The following is a 19,654-nucleotide window of genomic DNA, read 5'->3' as shown; positions in this document are numbered from 1 at the left end:
TGAGGAAGCAGAGGCACAGCAGGGTGAAGTCACACAGCAAGGTTATACAGCAAGCAAGTGGCAGAGTGGGATTAGAACCCAGGACCCCTGACTCCCAAACCTATGGTATTTCAACTAAGCTATGCTGCTTCCTCCCAAAACTCCTCATTCCCAATTTCTCCAGTTCTCAGAAGGTACATACAGTTGCGTTTTTTAACAGGACTGTCAGGCCCTGTGATACAGGCATCGATCAGCCTAGTAGTTAGGAGAGTGACATCCACCCCCAGCCTCCGGGGAACAGTCTCAGCGGTCTCCTGACCTCTCTGCTCCGTTACCCGCCTGTACCCAATAGTTTTAGCCTCCCATATTTATTTCACATTCCACATCGTTATCTGCACTCACCTAACTAGAGATTTGAGCATTTTAGAGTCAGATAAAAAAAAAAAAAAAACAACTAAAGAAATCACAAGGAATGAATCCTTTTGCAAGCCTGAAAACATCTTACATAGCTGATTACAGCATGACAGGTTAAGAATCAATATTACCGTGAAACTTGTTCCCGGTTTAGTTTGCATAAAAGTCGGTCAGGTTCCCTGTCTGCCCAACAGAAGGTGAGGATGGAGCCAGGAGAGCTGGAGTAATTTGAAGAGGCGGGGAAGCAGTGTGGCCAAGTGGATAGAACACGATCCTGGGAGGCAAAAGGACCTTGGTTCTAATCCAGTTCGGCCACTTGTCTGCTCTGGGACCTTGGACAAATTACTTCACTTCTCTGTGCCTCAGTCACCTCATCCGTAAAATGAGGATTAAGACTGTGAGCCCCGTATGCCACAGGGACTGTGTCTATCCCAAATTACTTGTATCCACCCCAGCACTTAGAACAGTGTCTGGAACATAGTAAGCACTTAACAAATACCACAATTATTAATCATTATTATAGTAACTGCTTAACGAATACCTTTTAAAAAAAGAAGGATGAAAAGGTGTGGGGGAGGGAGTAACTCGGGTTATGTACGTTAGAGGGGTTGGGACCAGTTTTCTGTGCCACAACAGGAAGAAGATTATATGAATCACTGATGGGTAACCGGCAATATATGTTAAATTTGGACAGATGAAATGGACAAACTCTTGTGACTGTAATTGAAGATGATGAAGAAAGAATGCTGGTTTATGACTGTTCCTTCTAATTATAGTAGTTCCCACTCCACGGCCTTAGGAGGAGTCCCTCCTGGTTTGATTCTTTTGGGAATAAAAATTACGGTATTTGTTAAGTGCTTACAATGTGCCAAGCACTTTTCTAAGCGCTAGAGTAGGGCTGTGGGGCTCACCGTCTTAATCCCCATTTTACAGATGAAATAACTGAGGCACAGAGAAGTTGTGAGTTGCCCCAAGTAGCACAGCTGACAAGTAGCGCAGCAGGGATTAGAACCCACAACATAATAATAATAACAATGATAATAATGTTGGTATTTGTTAAGCGCTTACTATGTGCCGAGCACTGTTCTAAGCGCTGGGGTAAACACAGGGGAATCAGGTTGTCCCACGTGGGGCTCACAGTTAATCCCCATTTTACAGATGAGGGAACTGAGGCACAGAGAAGTTAAGTGACTTGCCCACAGTCACACAGCTGACAAGTGGCAGAGCTGGGATTTGAACTCATGAGCCCTGACTCCAAAGCCCGTGCTCTTTCCACTGCGCCACGAGAGTACTGTTCTAAGCGCTGGGGTAGGTACAGGGTAATCAAGTTGTCCCACGTGAGGCTCACAGTCTTAATCCCCATTTTACAGATGAGGGAACTGAGGCACGGGGAAGTTAAGTGACTTGCCCACAGTCACAGAGCTGACAAGTGGCAGGGCAGGGATTCGAACCCATGACCTCGGACTCCCAAGCCTGTGCTCTTTCCACTGAGCCACGCTGCTTCTGACTCCCAAGTGCATCTGACTCCCAAGCCCGCGCACTTTCCACTAAGCCAAAATGTGTCTATCGATCTCGCTGTACTCTCCGAAGAGCATAGGACAGTGCCCTGCACACATTAAGCACTCAGTAAATCCCACTGATTGTTTAATCGATAGGTAGCCATTTTCCTTCCCAGGCTTAGTTAAGTTTTAGGTCTCCCAGAGGAGATCGAACTCTTATTACTGGTATCATCAGCTATCTGAGCGGGACACTGTAGTCACACAGCAGCCATCTTAAATCCCTTTCTCCCACACATCTTTATAACTCCAGAGATGCTTGGAGGAGGTTTGAGGGGTGCTGAACCCGTAGCCACCTGCGAACCAGGTAAATACGATAAAGCAACCACGATCTGTTCCCTCCAAAGCCATTAGTGTCCATCAGGCAACCCACCACCATAGACGCAACTGCATTTTTCTATAAGCCCACATTCATGCCCTATTGTGGATCTCCAAATCCAAAAGTGAATATTAATCATTATCATACACTCTATTCCCCGGTGAAAACAAATAGTACGGGTTAAGCCATTATGGCTGTCATTCAAACTGATGTGCATTTGCCATTTCCAAGCCCACATCTCAACTTGGCAATTATCCCACATTTCAAAGATGAAAATGATTTGATATTAGAAATTCTGATTTGTGAACCTGAAGTCATGGAAACTTCTTGGGTTTCAGAGCCAAACCCCAGTGCTATATTTATGTGGGTGGAGGCAGCCGAGGATCTGAGGAGCCTGGCTTTGTAGCCTAGTAACAGGAGCCCCCCAGGGAATGGAATTAGAGGGTCTAGAGGTCCACACCCCGTGAAGTAGGACTCTTGGGGTCTTCCTGGTCTACCCCTACCAGACACTGGGAGAAGCCTTTCTGACCACGAACGATGAACTAGGCATCTTTTGAAGCCATGCTGATGACGGAGACCAGCTGGGCTGTAGGAAAGTGAAAGCCATGGAGAGAAACAGCCTCACTGGATCCCGTACGTTTCGTTCCCCACAAACCTGGGAACCGTGTCGAAGGATTCTAAAATCATTGACATTTGGATGTGTGGCAGAAATGGTCTGAGGAGTGACTTTCTCACCTAAGACACAGTTCCCATCCTGGTGAGGTCATTTAGTCTGGCCAAAACTCAAGCTGGATTTTGTCCCTGCCACATCTTTACTAGATTTCTGGAAATGTCTTCTGAGGAATCACCAAGAGAGCAAGAAAACTCTCTAGTGGATTGACCTCCGCATCATCAAATTTCATGAGGTGGTGATCCTGTTAAGGATGGATAGTGATAGATGTGGTATTTGTTAAGTGCTTACTATATGTCATGTACTGTATTAAGCATTAGGGTAGATCCAAAATCATCAGGTAGGGCTCAAAGTCTAAGTAGGAGGGGGCACACGAATCTCCAGTTACATTTCATGCATCGTCTGCTCGCAGTAGAAACCCCGCACTGTTATTCCCAGGATATTCAAGGTAGATTTGGTCTGACCTCAAGCTGTTGGCAAACTGGAGGTATTAGTGAAACCTGCCATTCTTCATCAGCTTCAACAGGGAATGGCAACATTGCTTTGGTGGACATGGCCATTTCTGACAGCTGGGAGAGAGAGCAGAAAATGATAATGTCTCTGCTGTCTGGAATGCAAAGCAGGGAAGAATATGCCTCTTTTGATTGCGTCTAGGATCGGAGATGTGGATGGAGCCAGCCAGCTTGTATTATTAGCAGGGCAACCCAGGCTTGAATACCTAAGCGGGAAATAGGCTTTTCGGAGGTAAAATATTACTTCCTCACATTACTTATTTAATAGCAGTTTCAGGAGTAGATCTTCAGAACGGTTATCGGTAGTTTTGTCTCTGAGAGATAAGCGGCACCATGATGGTGTCTGCATTCCTCTATGAAGAAGCACACGCTTTTAACCACCCAGATCTCTGTGGGGGCTTACAGTGGCGGAGCAGGGGAGGGTGACACGAGGCCTCCTGATCTGAATTGCAATGCCGTGCTGCAGTGGATCATAAATCTCCCCTCTGCTCTTTGTGAAATGAGAAAGCACACCGGAGTCAGGGGTCGGTTACATGGTGATAGGATTCAGAAATTAAGATGCCACCAATTTTAAATACCCCAGAGAACAGTGATAACAGTGATAGTTATTAAGGGATTCCTTCACTCCAAGTACGGTGCTCGGTGTGAGAGAACCGGATCGGATGCAGTCCCTGTTTCACCCAGGGTTGAGAGTCTAAGCGGAAGGGAGAGTGGGTATTAAATCTCCATTTTCGATTGGAAAACTGAATCACAGAGATGTTAAGTGACTTGCCCCAAGTCGGCCAGCAGCCAAGAGGCAGAGGCAGCACTGCAAGTCAGATCACCTGATTCCCACTCGTCTTATCCTCCTACAAAGTCACAGTGGACACTGAAACAGGCTCCAAGGAGCCCATTATCCATTTCTTCCTCTGCAGTTACCATAATTTAAACCCGAGAGAGCTCGTATTCACTAAAACCCGATACATGAACTCAACTTCCCTGTGTGAGGGAAGCCCAGGACCTGCTTCAGAGGGCAAGCTAGTGAGGCAGTTGGCTCAGAGCCCACTTTCGGGCTGGGGACGGTGGGGCATGTAAGCCCGTCAGTGGGCAGGGACTGTATCTGTTGCTGATTTGTACATTCCGAGCGCTTAGTACAGTGCTCTGCACATATTAAGCGCTCAATAAATACTATTGAATGAACATGGGGCAGTCTGAATCTGTGCCCTTGTCAACCAGAATCTGGGAGGAGATGATGTCATTGCATCAATAAGTCATCATGATGATGTCACTTCATACCTATTTTCTCTCCCTCTTAGACTGTAAGTTCTAGGTCGGACAGTGATTGTGCCCAAACTAATTTTTTTTTTTTTGGTAAATGATATTTGTTAATCACTTACTATGCACTAGGCAGTGAATGAAGCACTGGGGTAGGTAATAGTTATAAATTTCAGGTTGGACACAGTCCCTGTCCCACCTAAGTCTCAGAGTCTCAACCCTCCTTTTACAGGTGAGGGAACCGAGACACAGACAAGGGAAATGACTTGCCTAAGGTCATAAACAATTGGTGGATCTAGGATTAGAACCCAGGTCCCAGGTCCAGGTTCCTTTCACTAGGTTACACTGCTTCTCTTTATATATACAATAATAATAATGATAATAATAATAATGTTGGTATTTGTTAAGCGCTTACTATGTGCCGAGCACTGTTCTAAGCGCTGGGGTAGACACAGGGGAATCAGGTTGTCCCACTTGGGGCTCACAGTCTTAATCCCCGTTTTACAGATGAGGTAACTGAGGCACCGAGAAGTTAAGTGACTTGCCCACCGTTCCACAGCTGACAAGTGGCGGAGCAAGATTATCTTGTATCTATTCCAGTGCTTAGAATAATGCTCGGCACATAATAAGTGTCTAGCTAATGCCACAATGATGATTGCCTTATGCTGCATGCACACTTAGCGCAGTGTGATGATGTCATACAGAATGGGAGTGGGTAGTGCGTTCTACCCCACCTCAGAAAAGTCAGATGTAATTACTAATGAGCAGCACCACTGGGCTGAAGGAGGGGTCGGGGAACCGGGGAAGCTGTTCTATGTGTACTCAGGCAGGTAGACTGCGGTCTTTGAGATCACTAAAATAGCACTGGCTTACATTTCAGGTGTAATATGTATTAACGCTCCTGGTAATGTGCTTTGACTATTTTTTTATAGTATTTGTTAAACACTTATTAGATGTCAGGCACTTTACTCAGCACCGAGGTAGATACGAGGTAATCAGGTTGGACACAGTCCATGTCCCACGTGGGTCTCACAGTCTTAATCCCCATTTTTCAGATGAGGTAGCCGAGGCACAGAGAAGCTAAGTTACTTGCCCAAGGTCACACAGCGGGTAAGTGGTGGAGCCCGGATGGCTGTATCCAAATGGACACTGTCAAGAGGCAAAAAGCCCTCTGGCAAGACCTGGGGAGTTGGTGGAATTATTTTTCTGCTCCTCTGATGAGGACTGGGAGTCGAGAAGCTTTATGGGTGGGATTGGACTCTGGAACATTCCCAGGGATCAGTGTATTCTGCAGCTGAGAAATGCCGACATCGGGGAATCCTAGTGAAGTGATGGAGGTGAGAAGCACGCCTGCATGATACTGGGGAGCCTACTGACAAGACCTGGAACCCGTTTGTGTAGATTGATGTGACTCTAGGTGTCTGAATGTGGAAGTGAAGGCCAGGATGACCTTAGGGACAGGAACAGAATGACTGTAGGTCAATCTAAAGTATTTATCAAGCTACTTTTTTGTGTACAGCATTTACTAAGCACTTGGAAGAGTACAGTAGACTAGAAGACATGATCCCTGTCCTCAAAAAGCTTGCAGTATGACCTGTTAAAGTAGTTAGATCATATTCTCTGTCCTGGTATGTGTGTGTGTGTGTGTGTGTGGATAGATAGATAAATAACATAGATAAAATAGATGCATTGATAGACACTGAATATATGTCTTCTATCATCCTCTTTATTCCTTTCCTCTTTACATCTGCTTACCTACCCAGTGTTTTTCTTTTGTGATTTTTACCTGCCCTTTTTTGTTTTCCCTTTCAGTTTTCCCTTTTTTCCCCTCTTGTTCTTCCCTCTTCGACTCTTTCTTTTTCTCTCTCTCCGTGAATCTCTGTTTCCCTCTGTTTCTGTCCTCTCTGCTTTTTCAGTATCATCTCCTGGTCCTTAACCCTCACGCTCTACCTCCTTTGAGCTCCAAATGCGATCTCCTTATGTGTCTCTCCATTGTAGCTATCCACAGCTTTGTCACATTGCCTTGACAAGTTTTTCCTCTTGAACCTTCCCAATGTTTACTTTTCCCTCCTGGTTTAGGGTACACCCCTCAGCCCTTGGCTATCAACCCACCCTCTCCAAGTAACAGCTTGTGTATTCGACAGATATCCATTCCTCCCAGCAAAGATGTAATGAAGCAACATTGCTTCAGTGTCAGCCTTTCACTCAGGTTATGGTATTGTTTCATTTAATTTTTAGTATTGCATGATAGTTTTGTTGAGGAAATTGCTTTAGAATTGCTTATCTAGAGGCAACGAGAACCTTCAAAACATGTTTTCAAAATCCTTGAGTTACCTCCCACCCAAATAAGGCTAAAAAAATGTGTCTATGTCCTCTATGCTGTTATTTTTTAATCATTTGGTTACAAAAAGGTATGTGCAAAAGAAAACTAAGAGGTCAAAGAGAGAACGACCTTCAATTCTACTGAATTTATAATTTAGGTAAAAGTTAAGAAGAAATCTTATCTTTTTTTGCCTCTCTAAAATATTCTTAAACACGTTAAGTTTGATTTTGTGGCATAAGCACACATATCCATTAGTGTGATATCAACTTTAAATAAGATTACTCTCTGACAAAATGAGCCTTTATATGATACATCTTAATTTAATACAGTATAACTTGAATACCAGATTACTTTATAAAATGATTTTGATGGTATTAACAATAGATTTAGTCCTAAAATTTGAAGGACTAGAAACAGTGTTACTTCTTAAATAATGTTAGCATTATTTGATAAAAATTTGTTTCAGGAAAATCACATTTATGATTTAGCTTCAGTTAAGGTAAGACACTTACTATTGATTTTGAGTTTCTAAATCAATACAGTATTAGGTGTTAGTTTTAGGAATGGCCAAAAATAGAGTCTAGAATAGGGATCAGTAAATGTTATATTTTCAAACCCTGTTGAGTATCTATATGTGTGTTGTACTGAAGCCCACATGTAAATAATAAGATCGATAGCAGCTGCCACCAAAAAAGATACTATTTCATTTTTGCTTCTCAGTGTGGACCAGGAACTCAAGAACATGCCCTGTGGTTTCACCAGAGTACTGTGCTCCTTGGACCCATTGCTAAATCACCACTGAAAGGCAGAAATATTAGAGGAATGATAAGTCTGGGTCAAATTCAGAAACTTGTAGCTAAAAAAGTAGAGGTTCATTGTTTCTGCAAGAGACAAAATAGGAATGCACTTGAAATAAAATTGTTTTTAGTATTAATGTTGGTATTTGTTAAGCGCTTACTTTGTGCCGAGCACTGTTCTAAGCGCTGGGGTAGACACAGGGGAATCAGGTTGTCCCATGTGGGGCTCACAGTCTTAATCCCCATTTTACAGATGAGGTAACTGAGGCACAGAGAAGTTAAGTGACTCGCCCACAGTCACCCAGCTGACAAGTGGCAGAGCCGGGAGTCGAACTCATGACCTCTGACTCCGAAGCCCAGGTTCTTTCCACTGAGCCACGCTGCTTCCCATAGTATCACGGATGAATTCTAAAGCAGAAGATTTCTGATGCAATGGGGAGAAAAAAGACATACAGTTGCTAGGTGGGTGCACAAATAGTAGTAGTGATAGCATTTCATGTGTCCTCACTGCCACTGTTTATGTTGTATTGTACTTCCCCAAGTGCTTGGTAGAGTGCTCTGCACACAGTAAGCACTCAATAAGTACAATTGAACGAATGAATGAAGGGATGCAATACATAGGTTTAGGAGCTTGAGATGGACAAAACAGAGACATTTTCTGCCTTCGAGGAGCTTCGACTCTAACGGGGCCTAGTGGGGAGAGGGGAGACCTGTTCCCCAGTGGTAGCAATAGGATAATCTGCGTTAACATGGCGGCCAGAGAAATACAGAGTAGCGTTCCTCAAGATCTGCCTTGAGAGCAGTGTTATTCTGTAGTGTTGTTGATGGAGAAATTGGGAGAATGTCCCTTATGTCCGCAGATTGCTTTTATAAGATGGAATAGCTCACATCTTGATCTGAAATAACAAAATTCAAAATAATTTTTGACGGAGAAACGGTGCCTCTAAATGGACTGAAATGCAGAAGTCTCTAATGCAACTATAATGGGAAGGAAATAGACCGTTTGGAGGCAGTCCAGTTATGTGTCCAGCCTGCAAACTGCTGCCCAGACCACCCTGGGAAAGTCACTGTGTTTCATCCTAGCATATTTCTAGTCCAATTGGCCTATTAGTGATCATTAAGGCAGCCATAATGACCTGACCATCCGAGCTCTCTCCAATGTCTCTGGATGAACTTTGGATAGGCCAGCAGTCAGAGGGAGTCGTGCCTGACTGACGGCTGTTAGCTGTCCTCGGAGAGAGTGACAGATAAAGGTGTGACCTGAAATTGCACCCTGCATAGAGCTATAGGTGATTTACCCAAATCGGAGCAGTAAGCTTTGTTGAAGCTTAAGGCAGAGGGCAGAGATACAGTGCCAGAGCAAAGAATTGTCATTAAAAACTGCCAGGCTAGAGAAAGGGGAAGAAGGGGTCAGGGTGTAGGTCTGGGAAGGCATCAACCTACCTGGCTCAGAATTTCCTAGGATTTCTTAACTTTTCTTCGGGTGGAATATCAGTGTGAAAACTGCCTATTTTTCTCTTCGATTTTTTTTTCTGTCCTGCTAAGTTTCCTCTCTTAAACAAATAGGTTTAAGCAACTTATGGACAAACAAATAATGAACTGAGAAAGTTTAAGGACATAAGAAATTACTGGATCAACACAGCCTAGCATTTTGTCTCCAACAATGCTAACAAAGTGATGATTATCTTTTTAATCTCTCTCTCTCTGTCTCTCTCTATTTCAATAGTATCTGTTAGCATTTATTATGTGCCATACACTACTAAGCTCTGGGATAGATAGAAGATAATCACTTGGACAGAGTCCATGTCCCATGTGGGACTCAGAATATTAATCACCATTTTACAGATGAGGTAACTGAGGTACAGAAAAGTTAAGAGCCACGAATAAGGTCACGTAACAGAAAAGTGATGGAATTAGAACCCAGATCTTCTGACTCCCAGGCCAGTGCTCTTTCCACTAGACCACACTCTTACTATCTTTGATGTCCACTCTAATGGGTAGACCATTTAATATGGTTTCCTTTTCCCTCCATGAACCTGACCTTCTATAGATTTCTTTTCTAAAAAAAAAAAAAAAAATCCCATTATATAATTTGTAAAGTACTTTTAGTTTCCAAAGTCCCTTCTCATCAGTTAACTCTTTTAGTTCTCAAATCATCTCTGTGAGATAGAGGCAGGTGTTAGCCTTCTCATTTTTCAGATATGGAAACTGAGTCCCAGAGAGTTTAAGTGGTATATAGTATATGGCACTCATTTGGCATTGAAGTTTGTACTAAGAGAAGGTAATCAGAACACTTGTACTGTCATCTCTTTTTATTTATTTTAAAGGTATTTGTTAAGTGCTTACTATGTGCCAGACATTACACTAAGCACAGTTTTGGTGGGTTTTTTTTCAATTTTTGGTTTTAAAAAAAAATATGAGCCTCAATCATGAAGACTTTGGGATGAGAGATGCGCATGAAGTATTTACTTTTATGCTTTGTTCATCTGCTGCACCCTTCACACCTCCGGTATGCAAGTTCCTACTAGGGCTCGGTGGGCAAGTAAGCAGGCAAGACTGCAGCAAATTGTAAATCTTACATACAAAACCCATTCAGAAAGAGAACACAAGAGAAGCAGTGTGGCTTAGTGGAAAGAGCATAGGCTTGGGAGTCAGAGGATATGGGTTCTAATCCCGGCTCTGCCACTTGTCTACTGTGTAACCTTGGGGCAAGTCACTGAACTTCTCTGTGCCTCAGTTTCCTCCTCTGCAAAATTGGGATTAAGATTATGAGCTCCACATGGGACAACCTGATTACTCTGGATCGACCTCAGTGCTTAGAACAGTGCTTGGCACTTAGGAAGTGCTTAATAAATACCATTATTATTATTGCTATTATTATTATAGGACTAAAGAGACGACAGCATAGTGCCAGAACTATGTCATGGGGTCATAGTCCATTAGTGAGTAGCTGCCGAGGGAGTCATCTTTAACGAGCATTTTTGTATGATTGCTCATGGGCCCGTCCACCCGTTCCCTGGTGGTTCTGTGTTATGAAACCTTCACCTTCACCATCTTGGGGCACAACCCTAATAGACATTCCCCTACTTCTGGCTGTTTCACCCCAACCATCTTGGCAAGTTGTGAGTCAGACTATGGTGGGATAGGGAGACGGGGGAAGGGAGGAGACTTGATGAGTATGGCAGATGGAAGGATCTAGAATTCCACATTTGGAAAAGGGGTAGCCCTGAGCAGAGGCTTCGAGAATATCACCGCTCCAAGAATTAGCATGAAAAATAGTTCAAAGTCTTCCCGGAAGCAAATGCCCCAATAGAGCAAGAGACAGTTCTTATACTCACATACTGAGCAAGGATATGCGGCATAAATCTGCCGCGGTAGCCACATTCAATCAATGGTATTGATTGAGTGCTTACAGCACTCATAACTATATTTATTCACTTATACAGTTTGACAGTTCTAGTTGTAATTATTTGTATTCCCCAGTAGAGTATATGTAATTTTTGAGTAGTGAATCAATTTGCCTGTATCTACTCCAGTGCTTAGTACAGTGCCTGGCACAAAGTAAGCGCTAACAAATACACAGTTGTTATTGTTATTATCATAAAATTTCACCTTCATTAAGCTTTCATCTGAAAGCCTAAAGACAACTAGGTCCTGGACATTAATTTCAACATTTTTTCACATCTAACTTATCTCGGTTGATCAGATCAGGCCCCTAAGGTCTTTTTCTCAAATCAGTTGCCATTGTGTGGTCTTCATCTCATAATTCTTCAGTTTTGTGGTGACTGAAGTTACCCTTAATTGAGTTTGCTTTGTCTTGAAATTAAATGAGAATTTTGAGGTGAATCAGTCTAGGGTGTAGAATTTTAGCTTTCTCAAGATTTTCAAGATTTCAGCTTTCTATTCATTTTGTATGTGATTACCACCCTCTCCCTCCTGCCTCCCCCCCAAAAAAAGTTGGAATTCTGGGATTCCTTGATAATGTCCTCTGGACATTTTAGAAGTGGCTTTGGAACATCAATACCCTATTGTTATATAATAATTAATCGATCCCATTTTCTGAGTCTTTACTATGTGCATCACAGCGTAATCTAGTGGATAGAGCACGGGCTGAGGATCAGAGAGACCTGGGTTCTAATTCCGGCTCTGCCTGTCTGCTATGTGACTCTGGGCTGCTCACTTAACTTCTCTGTGCCTCAGTTACCTCATCTGTGAAATGAAGATTTAAGACTGCGAGCCCCATTTGAGACAGGGACTACATCCAAACTTCTATCTACCACAACACTTAGAACAGTGCTTGACTCAAAGTAAGCACTTAATAAATACCATCATCATCAACAACATCACTGTACTAAGTGCTTGAGAAGATTCAATACAGTGGAGTCAGAAGAAATGCATCCTGCCCACAAAGAACCTATAGTTAATATGAACTTGATTTTCTAAATACAGACCTCTGTGTTTCATATGAACCATGGTAAGATCTCACGTCATTTGTTGGTGAATTGAAATTTTTGAAAAATGTTTTATAAGTTGAATTGAATAGGACTTTTGAAAGATACATTTTCTCCAACATACTTAAATATCATTCAGTTTAGGAACTACATTCTCAGCAGTATTTTTTTCTCATAGCGATGTCTTAAAATTGAACATTTACAAAATTTCCCTTGAAACCTGAGGCACCATAACAACAACAACAAAAATGAATGCATGTATATGCAGGGAATGTGTCTGTTATGTTGTACTCTCCCTAGAGCTTAGTACAGTGTTCTGCACACAGAAAGTGCTCAATAAATACAATTGATTGATTAACTGAAAACAAACTCCTATTAAAATGCATGTTCCTTAGGGGCAGGAAACATGTATAACAATTCTGCTGTACTGTATTGTAAGCTATCAATACAGTGTTCTGCACACAGTAAGCACTCACTAAATACCAATGATTGATCAACTGATGGATATGTTCCTGTTTTCAGTGAACGGTGGTCACAGTTGGAATTTGTATGATTCTTCCCTATTTGGAATTGTGTAAAAATTCATCTTTGTGTATATACTCTGGGAGCCATTATAAATATAGGCAGATCATTTAGAGATACTTGGATTCCCGTGGTCAAATAATATATTCTTACTGACAGAATTGACTACATCAGGGCTAAACTCCTTTGCCCTGCAAAGCCTCTCCCTTCAGGATTCTCCCAAATCTGAGCGAGTACGATGGGTCTGGGTGACTCGATACAAACTGTTCATTCATTCATTCATTCATTCATTAATTCAATAGTATTTATTGAGCGCTTACTATGTGCAGAGCACTGTACTAAGCGCTTGGAATGAACAAGTCGACAACAGATAGAGACGGTCCCTGCCGTTTGACGGGCTTACAGTCTAATCGGGGGAGACGGACAGACGAGAACAATGGCACTAAACAGCGTCAAGGGGAAGAACATCTCGTAAAAACAATGGCAACTAAATAGAATCAAGGTAATGTACAATTCATTAACAAAATAAATAGGGTAATGGAAATATATACAGTTGAGCAGACGAGTACAGTGCTGTGGGGATGGGAAGGGAGAGGTGGAGGAGCAGAGGGAAAGGGGGAAAAAGAGGGTTTAGCTGCGGAGAGGTAAAGGGGGAGTGGCAGAGGGAGTAGAGGGAGAAGAGGAGCTCAGTCTGGGAAGGCCTGTCTTCTTCAGCATTAACTTGTCTAAACAATTTAAGAGTGTTGAGGACAAAAAGGGTAGGAGAAGATAAATGACTGAAAGTGATGGAGAGCTATTTATCCTCATGTGGCGGATCAAACTAACGTGTGACTGACAATCTCTATCTCACCATGTTCGTATAAAAAATGACTTTGATTCATTGCCGTTTCATTAATTCCTGTAGGCTGAAAGCTTCTTGTGGGCAGGGATCACATCTGCCGACTCTGTTTTATTGTACTTTCCCAAGGACTTAATACAGTTAGAGCAAGAGAAAACAAATCAGTCTGACACATGAAAATTATGAATAGATGACTTATGTCCAGTGTAAGCACTCGATAAATAACCATTGTGTGATTGAATTCCCTGCTTGGCTACTATTGATTTTCATTTCTTCCTCTTGGGACCATAATCTTCCTGAAGTCTGTTCCAAGGGAGTCATTGGTTTAGGTAAAATAATGATAATAGCAGTGCTAATATTAAGTAGCCAGTATTTACTAAGTGTTGGGGTAGTTACAAGTTTACAAGTGGACAAAATTCCTGTCCCACGTGGCCTCACAATCTTATTTTAGCAACGAGGAAACAGACTCGGAGAGGTTTAGTGACCTACCCAGGACCACACAGGAGCCCAGTGTCTGAGTGGGATCTCAAATCCAGATCTCTTGAGTCCCAGTTCTGTACTCTTTCCAGAAAAGAACACTGTTTAAATTCATCTGGGTTGAACAATTATGTTCAGACTCTCAGAAAGCTAGTAAATGGCATGGATGCCGACTCTCTGACTAGTAATATGGTCGGAGAATTGCCTGGCTCAGGGAGGGGTCTGTGTGGGGTAGATGTGTCTGCTTGCTTTCACCAACAACACTGAAAAGAGCTGGGGCCTGGGAGACAGAGGACCTGGGTTCTAATCCTGGCTCTGCCACGTGTCTGCTGTGTGAGCCTGGGCAGGTGGCTTAACTTCTCTGTGCCTCAGTTCCCTTATATGTAAAATGGGGATTAAGACTGTGAGCCTTACTTGGGTCATGGGCTGTGCCCATCTACTCTAGCACTTAGTACATTGCTTGGCACATAGTATGCACTTAGCAAATACCATTATTTGTTCATTCATTCAGTTACTTGCCTGTTGTTCATCAGAGACAACTCAGTACTTTATTTGGGGATCAACTCTCAGTCCTTTCATTAATATTTTAAAATTTGATCACAAGCTCCCAGAAAGCTTTATCTCACCTTAGAATGATGCATGTTATCAGGGATTTCGGTTGTCTTACAGTAAATGAAGACTTTAGGAAACCTGCAATGGAGGTGTTGATTTCCAAATATAATTGTAGATGGCTTAAAGTCGGTAGGATTAGCACGTTTAAAGACCTTAGAATCCTTTTGCTGATATCGTGCTAGTGAATCTTAAATTCTGGAGTGAACTTATTTCAGCCATGTTTGTAACTGTTTTAGCGTCTGAATCAATTCAGTGTTTGCGATGTTCAGAGTCCATAACTTCCATTTAAACCATATCAAAATGACATGTAAGTGGCATTAACTGCATCACTGCTCTTTATCATCAAGGCTTCCTTTTCTCTGCCTTCATTTATGTTCTACAGAAGCTTCCAAACTATATCAGGAAAGTTCCCTGCTGCGTAAAATAGGAAAAAAACCACAATAACTTAAGTTGTGATAAACTTGAAAACAGCAAATGCTTGTGTTGTCGTGTTTTGTGCAGGTGCGTATGTGCTCCAGGTGAAAGCCATGGATGCAGATGATCCTACTTATGGGAACAGTGCCAGAGTGGTTTACAGCATCCTTCAGGGACAACCTTATTTCTCGATCGATCCTAAGACAGGTAAATATTTTATCAGCGACAGAGTTATCATCACCATTTCAAATATTTAAAGTTTAATTAAACCTTGGCGGCTCTAGTTGCATCTCCTTGTCTAAGCAGTAAAAATCCAGGGAGCTGTGCATTAAAATCCACAGGACATAATCTTTGCTCAGTAAGTGAGTGGAGCAGGACACTTTTTTCCATCGATAGCGTTTTGAATAAAGTGAAACCTATCTCTAATTTTTTATGGATTTTTGATTTAGAGCTTCTCCAGGTTTCATATTTTAAAAGTTTTTTTTTTTTTTGTTCTTTTTAGATTCAGGAGATGGTTTCTCTCTTGGATCAGATGACAATTTATTTCAGCATTCTTTTTTTGGGTTTAGGAATCTTTTACCATAGTCTGGTTTTCTGATTAGTACTTAACTTCCAGCAACATAGAGGGAACTGGGTTATTGTTGCCATAACAGGGGGAAAAAGAACAAATGTGAGCTTGAAACTTCCAAACATTATATGTCCCACGACCTATTTTTTTCATCTCTGACTATGATGCCTTCACTACCGTCTAGCAAAATCACTCAATGATGGAGTAAAAACAAGGACTCTTGCAAAAAGGAAAATAGGAATCTGGAATCCAAGCAGGAATTATTCTCGATAAACCAGATTATAGGGAAGCCATGCTTGAATGTTAGATAGTTAAATAGCTGTACTTCTTGATTGATAGATAATTGCATGCAGAAACTTCATGTCACACAATGCTAAAACTAAAAAAAAAAAAAAAGACAGATACCTCGTTGTCAAGGATGTCTTTCTACAATACATCATTCTACAGATTAGGGCCAGGAGCTTACTTTAGAAATAGAAGAATGACTTTTCCAGTGACCTGTAAAGTCTTAAATTCAAAGTTCTTAATTGAATTTGGATTGTGGGAGGGATTTAAAAATGCACCAAAATTTCATAGTGAAATGTTTGGAGGGTTCTTGATCCGGCTATTAAAAATACTTTCCAATCCCTTTCCCTATCAATTCGTATTTATTGGGTCATTTTTTTTCCCACCAAATAAGCACATTGACAAAACTATTGTTTTCACAGTATAATGTTAATCTTTTTTGTTTTATTTCCTATCCAAAGGAAATGTAACTGTAGTCAACAGAGTCCATTAAGTTGTAAACCCTAAGAGGGAAGGGACCATGTATTTTGCTCTGAACTGTAAGATCACTGTGGTCAGGGAACATGTCTACAGACTCCATTGTATTGTACTTATCCAAGCACTTAGTACAGCACTCTGCACACACTAAGTGCTCAATAAATAAAGGTTTCACACAACTTGTCCCACACTTTCACACCCAATTTTGTTTGTTTACTTGTTCCAAATGAAGTGTGGCAAAAGATCAAACTCGTACCTCAGTGGATAGGATGATGTACTCTCCCAAGTGCTTAGTACTGTACTCTGCATACACAATAAATAAGCACTCAATAAATATGATCAATTGATTGACTGCATAAATGGTTTCCTAATTTGCCCTACTGAGTAACCCTAGCACTGATTCTATTCTCACCTGTGAGTTTTTCTGTCCATTCCGGACCAATTTATGGCTCTGATATTTTTGTGCACACTGAGGGTCTTAAGAAGGCACAGTTGTGCACCCCTCTGGCAGGATTTTGAAATTGGATTTTGAAGGTGTATATTTTGGGCTGCTGCAATACATTCTGTATCATGGACAAGTGATCGTTTATCCATATCTAAGTAGGCCTGAAATAAAATCTTTAAAACTCCCGAGCCAAGGAGATTTTGTCCAACTTCCCGCTATAAACCTATCTGCCAATAACTATAGCTCCACTACTGTCAGTCAGGTAGACGGCAGTGAAGCAGCATGGCCAGAGCACAAGCCTGAGAGTCAGAAGGTGATAAGTTCTAATCTTGATTCAGCCACTTGTCCTCTGTATGACCTTGGGCAAGTCACCTCACTTCTCTGTGCCTCAGTTACCTCATCTGTAAATGGGGATTAAGACTGTGAGACCCATGTGGGACAAGCACTGTGTTCAACCCTATTTCCTTGTATTCATTCCCAGTGCTTAGAACAGCGCCTGGCACATAGTAAGTGCTGAACAAATATCACAACTATTATTATTATTGTTACCACTGGCTGAATTGGTAGGATTATTTATATTACTAGCATTTATTGAGCACTTAACTCTGTACTGAGTTTTGAGAGTAGTCCCCCTCCCCCCCACCACACACAAAAAAATCAATTCAGTTGTTGTTCCCAATTCAGGTACACAAGGTCAATCCTGAGGTACAGAATTAAGCTGTAGAGTACGGGGCATTTTGCTCTCTTAAATCAGCCATTTTCAATTCATAACTGCTTTTCTCTGACAGAATGTAATGGGGCCCATTGCATACTTTGCTGAATCATTTCATCATTTGGCTCTGATTCCACCATTAAGACATGCCTGGCAGAACATATGGTCTACTTAATTTTAACTCTAGACGGTTTGGGTCTGCAGCAATATGTGGGATGACAAAGACAAGCCTCCATGGCTGGCAGAAGACTAAAGGAGATATGAGCCAAGATGCTCATTATAAATGAGCCTTATGTGAGGTGTTTTGGGTTTTTTTTTTTTTTAATATGGTGACAGGCTCGTGCAAGGGCATAATAAGGATTGGGCAAGTGTGACATTTGTCCCAAATGTAGTCCTGGAGAGAATGATGAACGAGAAACAAAATGGGATAGAATTTCAAGTTCCACTGTGTGGTGTTGATATTCATTCATTCATTCAATAGTATTTATTGAGTGCTTACTATGTGCAGAGCACTGGACTAAGCTCTTGGAATGTACAAATCGGTAACAGATAGAGACAGTCCCTGCCCTTTGACGGGCTTACAGTCTAACTGGGGGAGACGGACAGACAGGAACGATGGCAATAAATAGAATCGAGGGGAAGAACATCTCATTAAAAAAATAGCAAATAAATAGTGTCAAGGTGATGTACATCTCATTAACAAAATAAATAGGGTGATCAAGATATATACAGTTGAGTGGACGAGTACAGTGCTGAGGGGGTGGGACGGGAGAGAGGGAGGAGCAGAGGGAAAAGGGGGGAGAAGAGGGTTTAGTTGTGGAGAGGTGAAGGGGGGGTAGAGGGAGCAGAGGGAAAAGGGGAGCTCAGTCTGGGAAGGCCTCTTGGAGGAGGTGAGTTTTAAGTAGGGTTTTGAAGAGGGGAAATGAATGAGTCTGGTGGAGGTGAGGAGGGAGGGCGTTCCAGGACGCAGGAGGACGTGGCCCAGGGGCCCATGGCGGGATAGGCGAGAAAGGGGGACGGTGAGAAGGTGGGCGGCAGTAGTGATGCTTATTGGGTGAACTGTACTTTACTCAATTCATTCGTTCATTCACTGAATCGTATTTATTGAGCACTTACTGTGTGCAGAGCATTGTACTAAGCATTTGGAAAGTACAGTTTGGCAACAGATAGAGGCAATCCCTACCCAACAACGGGCTCACAGTCGAGACGGGGGAGACAGACATCAAAACTAAACAAGCGGAAAGGCATCAATGCCATCAAAATAAATAGAATGATAGATATATACCGAAAATGAATAAAATAAATAGACTAATAAATATATTCCAATGTACACAAGTGCTGTGGAGTGGGGATGGGGTAGAGCAGAAGGAGGGAGTAGGGGCGATGGGGAGGGGAGGAGGAGCAGAGGAATAAGGGGGCTCAGTCTGGAAAGGCCTCCTGGAGAAGGTGAGCTTTCAGTAGGTCTTTGAAGGGTGGGAGTGAGCTAGTTTGGCAGATGTGAGGAGGGAGGGCATTCAAGGCCAGTGGGAGGATGTGGGCCAGGGGTCGACGGCAGGACAGGCGAGTATGAGGCACGGTGAGGAGGTTAGTGACAGAGGAACAGAGTGTGTGGGCTGCACTGTGGGAGGAGAGAAGGGAGGTGAGGTAGGAGGGGACGAGGTGATGGAGAACTTTGAAGCCAATAGTGAAGAGTTTTTGCTTCATGCGAGGGTTGAGAGGCAACTACTGGAGATTTTTGAGGGGGGCAGGGGAGCATGACATGCCCAGAGTGTTTCTGTAGAAAAATAATCCAGGCAGCAGACTAAAGTGGGGAGAGGCTAGAGGTTGGGAGATCAGAAAGGATGCTGATGCAGTAATCCAGTCGGATATGATGAGTGACTGTACTAGCAAGGCAGCAGTTCATGGCCTAGTGAATAGAGCAGGGGTCTGCCTGGAAGTCAGAAGGACCTGCTTTCTAATCCCAGCTCCTCCTTATCTGCTGCATGACCTTGGGAAAGTCATTTCACTACTCTGTACCTTCGTTTCCCCA

General features: G+C 42.4%; 1 protein-coding gene across 2 annotated transcripts in view; it reads left to right on the top strand.

The window, feature by feature from the left end:
- CDH12 (cadherin 12) overlaps positions 1-19,654 on the top strand; it is a 503,695-nt gene that overhangs the window by 443,901 nt on the left and 40,140 nt on the right. For both annotated transcript variants that reach the window (XM_007655500.3, XM_039910661.1), the window contains one exon: positions 15,226-15,345. In XM_007655500.3, coding sequence (XP_007653690.1) covers positions 15,226-15,345 — 120 coding nt within the window. The remainder of the gene's footprint in view (positions 1-15,225; positions 15,346-19,654) is intronic.

This window comes from Ornithorhynchus anatinus, chromosome X3 (genome assembly GCF_004115215.2).
Source record: "Ornithorhynchus anatinus isolate Pmale09 chromosome X3, mOrnAna1.pri.v4, whole genome shotgun sequence".
In the NCBI taxonomy this organism is placed as follows: Eukaryota; Metazoa; Chordata; class Mammalia; order Monotremata; family Ornithorhynchidae; genus Ornithorhynchus; species Ornithorhynchus anatinus.
This window is presented reverse-complemented; position numbering and strand designations above follow the sequence as displayed.